Consider the following 16,489-nt stretch of genomic DNA (forward strand, 5'->3'; position numbering starts at 1 on the left):
ACTTTATGTGGTGGTCTGGAACCAGACCCACAGTATCTCTGAAATCTGCCTGAACTTTATTTATTTATTTGTTTATTTATTTATAAAGATTTTGTTTATTTATTTGACAGAGAGAGACACGGTGAGAGAAGGAACACAAGCAGGGGGAGTGGGAGAGGGAGAAGCAGGCTTCCCACTGATCAGGGAGCCCGATGCGGGTTCGATCCCAGGACCCTGGGATCATGACCTGAGCCGAAGGCAGACACTTAAAGACTGAGCCACCCAGGCACCCCATGCCTGTACTTTAAAAGGGTAGGTTTTATGATCTGGGAGTTAGGTTTCAATAAAGATATATATATATATTTTTTTTTTAAGATTTATTTATTTATTTTAGAGAGAGAAAGCGCGTGCGTGCCTGCACAAGGCAGAGGAAGGGGCAGAGGGAGAAGAGAGAGAATGTCAAGCAGACTCCCTGCTGAGCATGGAGCCTGAGTCGGGGCTTGATCCCAGGACCCTGAAACCATGATCTAAGCCAAAATCAAGAGTTGGCTACTGAACCCACTGAGCCACCCAGGCACCTCTTCAATAAAGATAGTTTTAAAAGAAAAAAAATCACTAAGGGAGCCACTGAAGTAAGGAAGAGTCTGGATATAATCTGCATTTATATAAAGTATACATACAAATATTTATATAATATTAAGAAATAAATTTATATATATACATATATAATTTTTTATTTTTTAAAGTAGGCTCCATGCCCAGTGTAGAACCCAACACAGGGCTGGAACTCACAACCCTGAAATCAATACCTGAGCTGAGATCAAGAGTCAGAGGCTACGGAGTGCCTAGGTGACTCAGTCGCACTCTTGCTCTCTCTCCCTCTTAAAAAAAAAAAAAAAAAAAAAGCATCTGATGCTTAACCAACTGAGCCACCCAGTGCCCCAATCTGCATAATATTGCAGAAATCACCATGCAGAGAATTGATGGGAATGGACGGCGAAAGTATGTTTGGCAAGGCAGAAAACAAGAAGACGTGTTAGGAAGCGTTACAGTAGTCTATGCTGGGAGAAACAAGACCATGAACTCAGGATGCACTGGCAGGGAGAAGGGAGAGAAAGCTGTGACTTGGCATTAAGGAGGCAGAGGATGATGAGCTGATAAAACACAATTAAAAGGAGCAGCCAGAGAGATGAAAGGTAAGCCAAGAAATAGGAACAGCATAGAAGTCAATGAAAAGTCAGTTTCCTGGTAAAAGGTGAAGGTAACAGTTGTAAATGCTACAGAGGTCAGGCAGGAAAGCTGAAGACTGAAGAAAAGAACTTTATTTTATTATTTTTTTTTTAAGATTTATTTATTTGACGCGTGTCCGAGTGGCTCAGTCGGTTAGGCATCTGCCTTTGGCTCAGGTCATGATCCCAGGGTGCTGGGATCGAGCCCTGCATCAGGCTCCTGCTCAGTGGAGAGCCTGCATCTCCCTCTCCCTCTGCCTGCCTCTCTGCCTACTCGTGCTCTCTCTCTCTCTATCTCTCTGTCAAATAAATAAATGAAATCTTTAAAAAAGGAGATTTATTTGAAAGAGAGAGGGAGAGAGAGCACAAACAGGAGGAGTGGCAGAGGGGGAGGGAGAAGCAGACACCCTGCTGTGCAAAGAGCCCCATGTGGGGCTTGATCCCACAACCCCGGGATCATGACCTGAGCCAAAGGCAGACGTTTAACTGACTGAGCCACTCAGGCGCCCCAGAAAGGGACTTTATAAATAGTCACAATCGTACCCCTGTCTTCCCTGACTTTTCCAAAGTAGGTTAAGTGTCCTTCCTTTGTAGTAACTATGACTACTGTTACTTTGTTTTTGCTTCATTATTTCTCTGTTTTTCCCTCTTAGAATGTAACCTCCATAAAGACCAAGACTGATGATAACTTTTTTGTTTTGGTTTGGTTTATTGTGGTAAAATACACATAGCATGCAATTTACCACTTTACCCATTTAAGTGTACAGTTCAGTGTTAAGTTCATTTGCGTTATTTTGCGACTGTTCCCACCATCCATCTCCAGAACATTTTTGATCTTCCCAAACTGAAACTCTGATGTATATTCAACAGTAATTCCCTCTCCCACCCCCTTCAGGTTCTGGCCACCACCATTCTACTTCCCGTTTCTCTGAATTTGATCAGTCTAAGTACTTCTCACAAGTAGAGTCATACATAGTTGTCCTTCGGTGACTGGCTTACTTCACTTAGCGTAATGTCCTCAGAGTTCATCCTCGTCACAGCCTGTGTCAGTGCTTCATTCTTCTTTAGGGATGAAGGGTATTCCACTCCGTGGTTAGACCATGTGCTGTTCATTCATTCACTTGCAGATGGCCACCTTTTGTCCACTGTAAATAATACTGCTGGGAGCGCAGATGTACAAATGATCTCTTTGAGACCCTGCTTTCAGTTCTTTTGGGTAAATTCTCAGAAGCAGAATTTTCTGGATCATACCTTTTTGTCTTAATGACTTATATTCATTCCATTATGCTCATCTGTTTAGTATGTCTTTTCCATTAGATTAAAAGGTTCTTCAGTGCAGGAATCATTTGATTTGTCTGTAGTTCCAGTGCTTAAGGACACTTAATTTATTAAGAGAATGAGTGAGTAAATTCATGAGTAGTTAACAACAACAACGGGTATAGTACTTGCTTAACTACCTCCAGCTTTAGAACTTCCTTCTCCTGAAGACTTGAGCACATAACTGCTTAAGTTGGAATCAGTTCGCTCTGGTCCTCTCTCCCTTCTTCTGCAGATGGCTCCTCCTCATTTTTCTTCTGTACTGCTGCTCCTAAGAGCCTGGGGGAAATATCAGTTGTTGGAATGTCTCTGTGTCACATTCCTAGAGTTACTTAGGAAATCATCTTAGAGTAAAGCTAATTTAGGTGGTGTCGTTTTTGTTGGTTGTTGGTTGGTTTTTTTGTTGTTCTCGCCTGGCTCAAATTTTCACCTTTTTGAGCCTGATTTTTCTTTCTATAAATAAAATCAAGTTTTTCTTATTATCCACTGTTTAGAGAATTTGTTTCAGTAGCCATTTGTTCTTGGGAGGTATGCAGCTTTCACATGAAGGTGTTGAGAATTAAGGGTATGAGAGAAGTACATCTGTGACAGGCAGCCATCAGTGTTGCCCTATTTTCTGGCACTCAAACTGGAAAAGCTAAAGTATTACATTTGAAATATGCATGGGCTCAGGCTGGGGCTCTCTGCACACCGAGGTGTTTATTTTAAGCAGATCTTACTTGAAATGGCCTCATACGTTTTGAGAGCTTCATTTGGAATTTGATACCGTTAGAACTTTAAGGCAGTCTCCCTGCTTATTTATCCAGAGTTACTCCACGGTCAAGGTGAAACTTCCCTGACCTTGTATCATTTTCCCAGGGCGTGACACTGACGGACCTTCAGGAAGCAGAAAGGACTTTCAGCAGGTCAAGAGCGGAACGGCAAGCTCAGGAGCAGCCTAGCCAGAAGCCCGCAGGCACCGAAGGGCTTGAGGGAAGCTCGGAGAAGCGTGAGCCCTCAGCAGCCCCGGCAAAGGAAGCTGGCGAGGGTCGTCAGCCCTGGGGCGGGAGTCTGGATGGAGAAGTAAGTCACTGGCCTGTACTGTGCTAAAGCAGGGTCATTGCCGTAGGGATCCCTCCTCGCTGGCAACTCGAGCACGGTGCTCCTTTGCAGTGGACAGCGCGTAGAAAACACTGGTGACGTCTGTGTGTCGTTGGCAAACCTGAGTGGCTGAAAGAACTCAGAGGATGTCCGTCCGTCAGTCATCATTTTGTGCTCGGAGTTAACTGACGCTCATTTTTCATCCAGTTTTATTGAGATGTTGACCTATAACCGTGAATTAACATGCAACATTTTATTAACTTTAGATTATGTACAACGTGACGGTTTGATACATGTGTATGTTGTGAAATGACTACCACAATAAATTCCATTAACTAAATTAATTCTTTAACTAAAGATGTTTTTCTGTTCTCAAGAGAGAGGTTATAGTATAATAAAAATACAAATAGAAATAAGAGGATTTACTGAGTGTCTACTTTATACCGGGCATTATTTCAACGATTTCGTATGTATTCAAAAACAACCCTCCGAGGTAGATGATATTATTTGTACTGTACATGTGAGGAAATCAGGTCACAAAGAGGTTAAGTAACTTGCCCAGCATGTCACACAGATGCGAAGTGGTTAAGCAGGACTAGAGCATAGGCAGTCAAGCCCCAGAGTGCTCTCTGAACCACGATTAAATTGTTGTCTAAACCCCTGCAAACCTAGGAGTTTATGAAGCACCCCCTTAATCCCATGCCACAAGATGTCACTATTGAGGTGGACAGTTTTAGCTTATGTTCCCTTTCTCAAGTGGAGTTGGTAGTCAAAGGTATAGGGTTCTATTTAGGGTGAACTTCTAGTTTAACTAACTTCTAGTTTACCTAAAATGGTTCAGATTACACCTGTTATCTTAGTGTAATTGTTGATATCATTCATCTCCACTCTCCGAAGTATCTTAATTGGGATGGCAAATTTTTCTCGTCATCATAGTTAGAGGAAGAAGAAATCTCCTTGCTCCAACTCTGAATGGCTAGGTTATATAAACTAATTGAGGTTCTTTTTTTTTTTTTTGTCAGCTACTGTTTATTGATTACTTACTACTAGCCACTGTTCTAAGGAGAGCATACATTACCTTTATAATCCTCACAACCCTCTCTGAGAAGGTTATTATCCCTACTTTACATAGGAGAAAGCTGAGGCTCAGAGAAGTTAAGTAACTTATTCAGGGCCACACAGCTAGTAAGTGCTGAAACTAGAATTTGAACCAAGTTCTGCCTGATTCCAAAGCTTACTATATTTTATTGCTTCTGTCTTTATAAACAAAAAAGTATACAATCTCTACATGTAGTAAGAATTTCTCTCTCTGTGCACCTTTAATAAATCAAATTAAGGCTTATTGTCAGGCTCTATCTTTCTCCTTGGGGAAAAAATTCAAAGTGGAAAATGGGAATTTTTTAAAAAGATTTATTTATTTATTCATGAGAGGCAGAGAGAGAGGCAGAGGGAGAAGCAGGCTCCCCACTGAGCAGGGAGCCTGATGCAGGACTCAATCCCAGGACCCTGGGATCATGACCTGAGCTGAAGGCAGATGCTTAACCACCTGAGCCACCCAGGCCACCAGGAGTTTTTTTTTAAGTTTTAATAAGCCTGGTTATGGCAGGCTTGTAGAGTGTTCAGAAATTGGTACACTGCTCAGACTTGGTCGCTGTTCTCGGATTACTGTCTTATTTCTTCATATTCTTGAGCTGCTTTTTATTTTTCCCTGTAAACTTTGCCTTTCAGTGCTCCATCTTAAACAGGCCATCATCCTTCTTATTTTCATTCCAAAATGAAAGGAATTTTTATTAACAAGGTTAACGCTACAGAGTACCCTTTGGTCAATTTAGGGGAAATTTTCCTGGGCTGCTGTCAACATGATGATGTTATCAGATAGGAATCTAGAAGCTGTTTCCTTTCTGGCTAATTAACTAACTAACTTTAGTTCAGCTCAGTAGCTATTTACTGAGCATCTACTATTAATAAGCTTCTTGGTATAGGAAAAGCCCATTGTTATAAGCCTGCTATCCTTATCATTTGGTTGGATTTGACCTCTAACATCTAGGCCTGTGGATTATTTCCAGCCTGTCTATCGTCGCCTGAGGTATCCAACTCAGCCAGACAAACCCACAACACCAGTGTCTCCTTCTGCATCAAGGCCGTCTCTCTACACCAGTTCCCATCTGCTACAGACAAGCAGATCTTCAGTCCCTGACTCTGAGAGTTCGGAGACCACCACAAACACTGCAGTTGCAAAGGAAATGGACAAAAATGGTTTGTAGAGCTTCAGAATATGCAACCCCCACTCATGTACATGCCCCCACTTCCTGAGATCACACTTTGTTTTCTCTCTGGCCAGAGAGTGAAGAAGCGGATGTGGATGATCAGACCTCTAATAGACTGTCCATCCGTGAGAGGAGGCGGGCCAAGGAACGACGGCGAGGCACGGGCATCAATTTCTGGACAAAGGATGTAAGTGGATTGGTCCGCACTGGGACATATCACATCACCCATGGCTGCCATCCTTTGTTTGAGGGTCCCATGTGGTCCGATGAATCTTGCAGATGATCAAGAAATATTAGTGAGGAAAGAGAAGAAAGCCTCCCCTGGAGTGGGACTCCTTTTATATATTCTTGGCTGGATACCCAATGCCTAGAATTGTGCCAGGCACAAAGTAGGCACTCAGTAAATAATAGGTGATGAATGAAAAGACCAGAAATCTGTAACAACCATGTAAGCAAATATAACAAGGGAATAAGCTTGTCAAATATTAGCAATTCTCCCTAGTAGTCCCAGAAAATCATGTAGTTAGACAATAGTATTATCCCATATAAGCAGAGGTTCTAATGAACTATTTTAGGAGCATTACAAGAATTTCAAGGAACCTAAAATCTTAGTAACACAAGTTCATCTGACCCAATTTTACTCTTTTAGAGGAAAAAATTAAAAAAATACATATAAAACAGATTAACTTCAACTTTAAAATAAAGGCAGGTGCACTGGTGCCTACCAACTACAGGCACATTCAGTACTTTCATTTACCCTCTTACTCTATGCCCGTTTCACTCAACTTTGTTATTGGCATTTTTTAAAAGTAAGTGACCAAGAACCAAGATGTCCCTGCTTACCAGTGACTCATTTGAAAACTAGATGAAACCTTCAGGGAGACAAGGAATGAAATGGTGATAGTCATCTCTTAGAAACTATTCTTTAAGATAAAAGTATCTCATTTTTATAGGACCAAATAGACTGCTAACTATTGACAGAGATGAAATAAAGTTCTCACTTTTCTGAAGATACTCCTTTTCCTGCTACGGCCTATGTGGCGTTTTTGATGACAGGCGATGTTCCTGCTCTGTCTGCCTCTGGCGTCTGTTAAAAACAGCAGTAACAGAGCATCACTTGGCAGTCAGTCCTCACTGCCTGTGTTGGAAATGCCGAGATGCATAATTGATGGGAGCTGCCCTTGTTGCTTTCAAGGAGGTCTGTGACCATGGGCTTCTTGTTTTTCTCCCTCTTCCCTTTTCAGGAGGATGAAGCTGACGTGTCCGAAGAGGTAAAAGCAGCACTGGTAAGTGGCAAGCCCGTGAGGCACGTCCCTTTCGGTTCAGCCTTTCTCGTGTGCATACAGTTTCGAGAGAAAAGAGCAGGCCCTATGCAGATTTGAGTTGTGGGAGGATTTGGAGATAGACATTGCTCTGAGAGATGGGGCAGGTGTTAGTTGGCGGTATATAGTCTCAAATGCTCTTGAGCAAGTTTCCTGCGCTTCTCTATGTCTTCTGCTGATCCCCAACACAGTTCTAGGAGCTGTCTAGGATCTAGAATCTGTCTGCTTTTTCTCTCTTTTGAGTACGCTACTGGATTGTAGAAAGTACTTTGAAGTCTTTGGAAGAAAAGTAAAGACTGATACTATTTCTTTAATGGATCTATACTTACATAGAGAAAAGGACATAAATGTGAAGAATGTAAACATCGCACAATCCAAAAGTCACTTATATTTGACTTTGAAATGAGGTTAAACCCTTGACTCTTATACAACTCAGGCCTGGCATCCAACTTTTCTCTGTAGTGGATGGCCTGGGCCCAGCTTTCCTGACATTCCAGGTTCCTGAAAGCCACTCAAAAATGACAGAAAGTTAGTGGTTTCCTTATCAGTACTGTTGTTGAGGGAAGAAGGAATTTGGTTTTGACTACATGAATTGAGACTACATGTACATTTCTACTGGAAATTATGTAAAAAGATGGCCTTTTTATATCCTGCAGTTAGCTGAAAGTAGGTTCTCAGAATATATTTGAGGGGCATCTGGGTGACTCAGTTGGTTAAGCGTCCAACTCTTTTATTTTTTTTTTAATTTTTTTTAATTTATTTTATTTTTTTGAAAGATGGGGACTGGGCAGACGTCAAGAGAGAGAATCTTAAGTGGGCTTCACACCCGGTGTGGCACCTACTTAAAAAAAAAAAAAAGGAATGTATTTGATAAACCATACTGAAAATCAACAACTAACGCATTCTTAGCAGAGAAAATAGAAATACTGTATTATGTCATTGACCTGCCTGTATTTTAGTCAAGATGCAAAGCAATCAGTACGGCCTTCCAAAAAAGCAATGCCTAGACGACTAGTGGTGACATAGGTGAGAACTGCCCACCCTTGGTTAAAGCCAGGTGGACTCACAAAGAGGAGCTGTATCAGTCAAAGTACCACAAAGACGTTCCTACACTTGCATAAATAACAGCAACTCTTCAGTTCTTCACTGGGCTGAGAAGGGCTTTTGGAGTCATAAAGAGTGAATGTAGGAAAGTTGCTTTGGGGAATTATAAAATACCTAAAGAGAGAATCTGAATAATAAATTACAGAGCACTAAAATGGACTGTAATTCCTAGAGGGTTATAGGGGCCATTAAATCCATAAAGGGAATGACAACAAGAATGGCTTTGTTGTGACAGAATGTCTTTCGTCAGTGAGAATCTGTGTCTCCACCTTTCCAAACCACTTGGCATGGGAAAATCCTGACATAGGGCACAGGTTAGGAAAGCTAGAATGTTCTTGATGCAGTGCTTCCCAGAGAATTTCATCTCAGGGCTTGAATGAAATTGAATGAAAATTATAGAAAAAATTCTCTGATTGGAGGAAGAACAGACTATTGAGGTTTGATGTGAAAGTCATTTGTCAGACTGAAAAACATTCAACTGCTTGAGGCATCTGTTAGTGTCTGCCATGTGTCAGGCGGACTCCAACAAGAATCTTAAGGGAAGAATGAACAGTCTTTTATCTCTAGAAGGTAATTTAACTGGAGAGGGAAAACAAAAAGCCAAAAACACCTGTTTTTCTCGCAAGTACTCTCTTTTAACACGAGCAGGAATGATGCTATTATCATATGGACCCACAGACCAACATACTAGGCCGCGTAAGGTGCGGTTGTACTTCAAGACAGTGAGTGATCTCTTAGGACCAGTCTTTCTCCCCCTCCTCCATGTCCTTCCATCAGGCAGCAGAACTGAGCCAGCCAGAGGAGGGGGCATTCTGTTGAATTGGCACTGTTAACTAATGAGCATGGATACTACTGAGAAGCCAGGCCAGTTCTTTCTTTTCTTGGTTTTTGGTTCAGTAAGACTATATATGCTATTGAGGTCATGACAACTCCCTTCTCTTTCTTAGCCTGTTGTTGTTAAAGAGTAGTGTCGGTATTTTTAAAATTAACTCTTCCCAAGACTCTGGCATATATGTTTTTTGAAATATAATTTACAATCTATAAACTGCACGGATCTTCAGTGTACGATTTGATGAATTTTCACAACTGTATACACCAGTGTGAACACCACTCAAATCAAGATATAAAATTTTTCCGTCACCTTGAAAAGTTCCCTCATGCCCCCTTCCCTGTCCCAAGAGGCAGCCACTCTTCTGATTTCTGTCACCATGGATTAATACTGCCTGTTTTTGAACTTTATATATATGAATCATACAGTCATATCTCATTTTAAGAGTAGAAAGGAAACTTTAATGGTTACCATCCCTATCTTATTGTCCAGTTAGAGTTAGAATTAAAATGACTGCAAATAAGTACAGATTCTGTTTCCTTCTCTTAAATGATTTCATAAGAAGAGTCTTTACCCTCGCACCCATCTATCAGTAACAATAGCATGGTTAAGAAAACTTCTCTGTTGTTTAATCTAAATCTCTATTGGTATCATTGAAATCCATTTCTTCTTTTTGTGTACCTGTGCTAGAAAAATGTCATCAGCATTTATATACAGATATCATTTATTGCCAGGAAGGGCCCTGGTGTTTGTTTTCAATTATGTGGTAGGAGAAAGACCATTTGTGCATTTCTATGGTGGTGACACCAAGGAATGATACTTAGAAGGCTGAGGACTTTGCTTAAGCCCAACACACTCCATGATTTTAGTCAGAACCCATCTTTATTGGTAAATCCATGAACAGGTGAGACTGACAGTATATAATTTGATGTCTTAGCACCTCCTTGACAGGTGTGTTCAAAGCACATCTGTTAGTTACATATTAGGTATGTAATAGAGACTTTCCAGATGTCTTTTGTTTGTTTTTTGTTTTATTTATTTATTTGACAGAGATCACAAGTAGGCAGAGGAGGCAGGCAGAGAGTGGGGGGCAGGAGGCTCCACGCTGAGCAGAGAGCCTGATGCAGGGCTGGATCCCTGGACCCTGGGATCATGACTTGAGCTGAAGGCAGAAGCTTTAACCCACTGAGCCACCCAGGTGCCCCCAGAAGTCTTAATAAATCTTTTATCTTGCTAAATGAAAAAGAGACTGTATCCAGATCTTAATGTGAGGAAGAAGGGTATTCCAGTCATACCTGAAAAAACTTTTATATTCAGGAGCATGTTTGTTTTCTTCACTGTAAGTAATTACTAGAGGTAATTCCTTTACAGTGTTTGTTCTAGAAGGCACAGTCATAGCCACACTGCAGAAAGTGATGGCCATTTGATTTCTTTCCAGCTGTTTGTTTGTTTCTTTGTTTTTTGTGGTGTTTTTTTGTTTGTTTGTTTGGTTTTTTACCTACATCTTTGGACTGCTTCTCTTTTGCTTAACACTGATTTTATCTACTGCGTTCTTGCTGTTTTCCCCCTTTTACTCCTCTGGAACAGACTGTTTGCCTAGCCAGTTCTGTTGTATAATTAAGTGTGTCACTAGAGGGCGTAAGTAGTCAACAGAAAAGATGCTGGAGAACAAGAGAGATGCCCTAAAAATTTTGAACAGAAAACAGATTCTTTAGTTTTAAAGGAATTGTTAAAGAACCCAGCTCGGTGTATTAAAGTTACTTGCCTCCCAACTTTTGGGAATTTAGAGATAACCTGGGTTAGGGACCTCAATTTACAGTTAAGAAAACTGAGGCACAGGGAAGTTAAGAAGTGTTCAGGGACATGAAAGCTCTGCTAGTTGATTACCCTGTGCCCCACATCAGGGAATCTTTTTATTCAACCTAAGTGAAACAGACCTGCAGTCAGGTCTTCTGCATTCCCTGTTGATCCTTCTGCATTCCCTGTTGATCCATTTGGTTTTTTACTCAACAGATTATGTGTTCAAATTGACTTGCTAGTAGCATCTCACTTCCTTAAGTGAAGGAATGTCTTCCTGAAGGACAACTGAAAAGCCTACTCTGAGTATCAAGATTCAGTCGGTAGGTAGAATAGCAACATTCTTCTGTTGTCCTTGATATAAGTAGGTACTTACGGCTTTTAAGAAGTAAGAATTTCCATACAAAATGCTTCCCTCCCGTCCACGCCCTCCGTCCCTGTTGGCTTTAGGCAAATCAGGTAGCACTCCATCTGAACAAATTCACTGAAGCCTCACCTCAAAATTAGCAATGTCATTTTTCCACTCCAGAATGGAACCAGTAGATCTTGATGGCTAATCACCCCTCAAAATGCGTTGGTAAAGGAGATATTGTTAAGGAATTACTAATTCGTGAACATTAAGATGTCTGTCTTAGAAAAATGGTGGCCTGGGGCACCTGGGTGGCTCAGTGGGTTAAGCCTCTGCTTTCGGCTCAGGTCATGATCCCAGGGTCCAGGGATCCAGCCCTGCATCGGGCTCTTTGCTCAGCAGGGAGCCTCCTTACCCCCACTCCTCTCTCTCTGCCTGCCTCTCTGCCTACTTGTGATTGCTCTCTCTCTCTCTCTCTCTGTCAAACAAATAAGTAAACCTTAAAAAAAAAAAAAAAGATAAATGGTGGTCTGCTAGTGGATAGATGTGTTGGGAAATTGCTCCAAAAGAAGCAAGCTATTAAATGTAAGTTTTTCATATTACATAAAAGAGAAACCATACAGAGACTTGCTGCCAAAGCTTGGTTTTGAACTAAGTTTTAACAGAAAATGAAACTTGCCTTGGGAGCCACTTGGCCCCAGAAATGTCTCTACTACCAGAAGTCACTAAATGCATTTCCCATTTTGTCCTGCCTTCTCCCTTTATAACCTTCTTCTCATTTATTCACTGAGCAAGTACTTTTTTTTTTTTTTTAAAGATTTTATTTATTTATTTGACAGACAGAGATCACAAGTAGGCAGAGAGGCAGGCAGAGAGAGAGGAAGGGAAGCAGGCTCCCTGCTGAGCAGAGAGCCCGATGCGGGACTCGATCCCAGGACCCTGAGATCATGACCTGAGCCGAAGGCAGCGGCTTAACCCACTGAGCCACCCAGGCGCCCCATGAGCAAGTACTTTTAAGTAACATGTTATAATCAGGCAATTTTTTAGATACTGGAGATGCAACAATGAATGAAAAGCCCTGCTCTTACAGGTTTTACATTCTAGTGGAGGAAATCGACAATAAATAAATGTGTGAAGTAAGTAATATGTGAAAAGGTGGTAAGTGTTTTTGGAAAACCCACGTAGAGTAGGATAGGCAGGAATCAGAAATGCCTGAGTGGGATAGGAAGTTGACGTGAGAATTTTAAGTAGGGTGGTCAGATGAAAGCATCATCTGAACCTAGACTGAACATCATCTGAACCTCTGGAGCTGGCCAGGGGGGATAGCACTTACAAAGATTCTGAGGCGGAAGTGTGCCTGATGTGCTTGAGGACAGGTGAAAAGAACGATGTGGCAGAGCAGAATGGGCAAAAAGGCCCAAATGACATAGACTGATAAGTCATTTTAAGGGCTCTGGCTTTTCATCTGAGTGAGTGGGTAGCCATTGTAGAGTTTTGAGCAGAAGAGTGACATGATTATACTTATATTTTAAGAAGTTACTCTGCCTGCTGTTTTGAGGATGTCCTCTAATGGGGTTTGCGTGGAGGCAGGGACGTCAGTTAGGAGGCTGCGTATAATTATCCAGGGAAAAAGTGATGGCAGTTTGGACCAAAGTGATAGTGGGTACTAAAGATACTGAGAAGTTTGCAGAATCAGTATATAGTTTGAAACTGGAATGAATAGAATTTGCTGCTGGATTGGGTATAGAGTGAAAAAAAGCCTGGGGTTGTGGAGAGGTGTAGTGATCAAGGTTGACACTGAAGCTTTTAGCCAAAGCAACTGAAAGTATAGAGTTTTCATAACTGAGATGGAGAAGACTGTGGAAGGAATGAATTTAGTGGGGGAAAAGCAGGCCTGTAGTTTGGGTTTTAGGAGTGTTAAATTTAGTATGTCTGATTGACATCCACTTGGAAATGTCAAGAAGAGACTTCATGTTTGGAATCTAGAGTTCAAGTGAACGGTCCAGACTGGTCATACAAACTTGAATGTCAGCAAATGTATAGATTGTATTTAAAACCATGAGATTGAATGAGATCACCAAGAGAATGAGAGCAGACAGAGAAGAAATCCAAAGAAAATCCAAAGTGCCCTGGGGCACTCCAAAATTCAAAGTGAGAAGGGGAAGAACCACAGAGGAAACTGATGAATCCTAGCACTTCACTCTGAGAATATGACTATTTTTGGTTAAATTAGAAGAATTCTATTGATAACCATATTGCAGGTGATCTTTTACATAGACTCAGCTTTTGGTCTCCTTTGCTTTGCTTAACCTCCCTTAGCTTTATTACATCTTTGAATAACTAGCACTTCCATTCCACTTAAGAATAAGAGACTTTCTTTGAAAAACTTATTTCTGAGTGGTATCGTATGCTAAACTCTGAGTTAGCTCTATGATGGATAGAATAGAAATTATAGACTGAATTTTAGAACTGAAAGAGACTTACACTTCTAGTAAACTAGTTAAACTTCTCATTTTAAAGATAGCCACTGAAGCCCAGAGAGATTAAATAACTTGCCAGGATCACATAGCTAGGTTCCTAGTCCATGGCCATTGTACTGCCCTCAGGTGTATTTTTATGTCTGTTATGTATCGCCTAGTAGTTAAGAGTGCAGACCCATGACCTGGATGGACTCCCTGGGCCACTTAACTGCTTTGGATAAGTTGAAACTCACATGCTTCAGTTTCCTCATCTGTACAGTAGGGATAATCATAGTAGCTACCTCTTAAAATTGTAAAGTGAAAATGAAGAAATACATTTAAATAGTTAGAGATGATTGAGATTTATTCATGCTATCTTCCAAACTATAGGTTCGTAAATCTGCATGAGTATAAGACTTTGGGAATACTTTCCTTGACCTTAGAGTCATGTGATCTGGAAGTTATTTATTAATTTATCCCTAAAGAATGGGTTCTTTGGAGAGTCAGGGCAGTAACCAGGCTCCTTTCTGACTCCAGTATATGTCCATGCCCTAGAATGTACCTGATGAATTTTGAGAAAGAAATTTTCAAGGGGGTTGCTGGAGTAGGAGAAACAAGTAATGAGTTGAAAGGGAAGAAAGAAGAACTAAACGTTGGGACGCCTGGGTGGCTCAGTGGATTAAGCCTCTGCCTTCAGCTCAGGTCATGGCCTCTGCCTTCATCTCAGGGTTCTGGGATCTAGCTCAGCATCAGGCTCTCTACTGGGCGGGAGCCTGCTTCCCCCTCCTCCTTTACCTGCCTCTCTGCCTACTTGTGATCTCTCTCTCTCTCTCTCTCTGTCAAATAAATAAAATAAAATAAAACGAAAAAGAACTAAATGTTTCCAGTTTAGCTGGGAACTCTCTGAGCATCTGACCAAGTCAGGTTCCTGCAGATTTCTCTGTCAATCAAGCAGGCTTTCATTTCTGTGCCTCAGTTACCCCTCCCATTTATCTTTCTCTGCCGGTATTACTCCAACAGTTCTAGTTTTATAGATCTTTACTCTCTCCCTATACTCCTCTCTCCCCCCACAACACACACGCTCTCTTTCTTTGAGGAAATAATAGCGCTTTTGCCTATTTGCTCTATTTTTTCCACAGCTTTGCTTCTGGCTATTTGCTGGGTCTTTTCCCCTCTCTCAAGCAGTATTTTTTAAATCTTGTTACTTAATCTTGTGAAGCCCCTTAATCTGCTGGAGGGCATCCAGTGATTTTCTGTCTGCTCTCCACCACCGGGCAGTATCTTTGCCATTCTCCTTTTAGGTAAAATCCTAGAACGTTTTGCTTTCCTCTCTCTCTGGGGCTTGATTACCTAATATGGTAAGGTATGTCCCGGACAAGACGGCACTGTCGAGATGGAATAGCAGTTTCACTAAGTTTAAAGACACCATAGGTGAGCCATCAGAGCTAGCAGGGTTAGTTATTTATGTAGGAAAGTCGTATTTTTCACAGTATACCATATAACAGCCACAGTCTTGTGTGTGTGTTTTTTAAAGCAAGCCTTTCTTTTAATCAAGTGAAAGGATAAGAAAATATAGATTTTCCTCCCTCTGCCTCTTTATCTTTAGCCAGATAAGGGGGAAAAAAAAAATGAAGAGAACAGGGTAGTTTGTCCCCAAATTGAGAGGGTTTTGAGAAGTCTGAGAAATTTAGTTACATAAAAATGCTTATAAGGATATTAAAAAGAACAGTAGATTTAATAAGTGATGGCTGTTATAAACAATCCTGTGGGAGCGGGCTAGCATTCACATGAAGAAAAGCAAGCTGTCCTGGATTTGACCAATTGATGACAATGGGCAGTCCCAAGGAAGGAGATGGAGATTGAGACATGGCAGCCGACCAGCTCTGTGTGGGGGAGGCCGCCTTCTATCCAGTGTGCACTAAAGAATCTTCTCTAGTGGTTGACTCCACATTAGCCTGGAAGGATCTTTTCTTTCACTGTACATTTGCTCTTGCTTTGCGACTATAGTTTCTTAAAATACTGCAGATGCTATGATTTTCTATATATGGGTCATACTGTGCCTTGCTCTAGCCCAAGCTATATAAACCAACAAAGTTTCTTTTGGCATCTTCCTTTTAAGGCCTCTATTAATTTTAGGTCGTGCTGTTGCCAAGGAAATCTCAGTAATCAAAGCTCACATGTATTCCTTTGAGACCCTGTAATTTTTGGACCCATTGTCCCATTACATCAGTGAATTCTGCTCTAGTCAGAAATCGTTTTTGAGATAGAATAAACTGACCTTCGAGGTATCTGTTTGGGCCTTGCTCACACTTCTTCTCCAAAGATGTGGAAGGTTTATCAACTAGTAAGGAAGTACAGTTAACCTCTTGACCTTTTGCTTTTCTTCCAATTTCTTTCTTCTGCTTCGCATTGCCTTCAAGGTATTGCTTTGTGTTAGTCACCTGTGACCTTCTGTCTCTTTGTTGGAGAGACACTGATGAGCTTGAAACTCTACTGAAACTTTTTTTATGGCTATAAAGTCAATATATATCATTATAGAAAATATACTAAGTATAGGAAGGTGTAAAGCAGGGTTCTCAAAAGCAGCAGGAGCATTTCTAGAGGTTGTAAACATTCATGGGGATACTCGATGGGTCACAGTGATGGGGGGATGGTCTACATGCATTCAGTGGACAGAGGCCAGAGATGCTAGATGCCCTAATATGTCCTGTATGACAGTTGTCCCTATAGCTTGCTTGACTTTTGACTACCTTCCTG

At 41.2% G+C, this 16,489-nt stretch overlaps 1 protein-coding gene across 5 annotated transcripts in view; it reads left to right on the forward strand.

Annotated features, from left to right (window-relative positions):
- Nucleotides 1-16,489, forward strand: part of LOC111151011 (protein phosphatase 1 regulatory subunit 12B) — a 215,369-nt gene that overhangs the window by 124,830 nt on the left and 74,050 nt on the right. For all 5 annotated transcript variants that reach the window (XM_022508707.1, XM_022508709.1, XM_022508710.1 and 2 more), the window contains 4 exons: nt 3,384-3,587; nt 5,672-5,861; nt 5,947-6,059; nt 7,117-7,158. In XM_022508707.1, coding sequence (XP_022364415.1) covers nt 3,384-3,587; nt 5,672-5,861; nt 5,947-6,059; nt 7,117-7,158 — 549 coding nt within the window. The remainder of the gene's footprint in view (nt 1-3,383; nt 3,588-5,671; nt 5,862-5,946; nt 6,060-7,116; nt 7,159-16,489) is intronic.

Source organism: Enhydra lutris, unplaced genomic scaffold, assembly GCF_002288905.1.
Source record: "Enhydra lutris kenyoni isolate GAN:26980312 unplaced genomic scaffold, ASM228890v2 scaffoldscaffold25, whole genome shotgun sequence".
In the NCBI taxonomy this organism is placed as follows: Eukaryota; Metazoa; Chordata; class Mammalia; order Carnivora; family Mustelidae; genus Enhydra; species Enhydra lutris.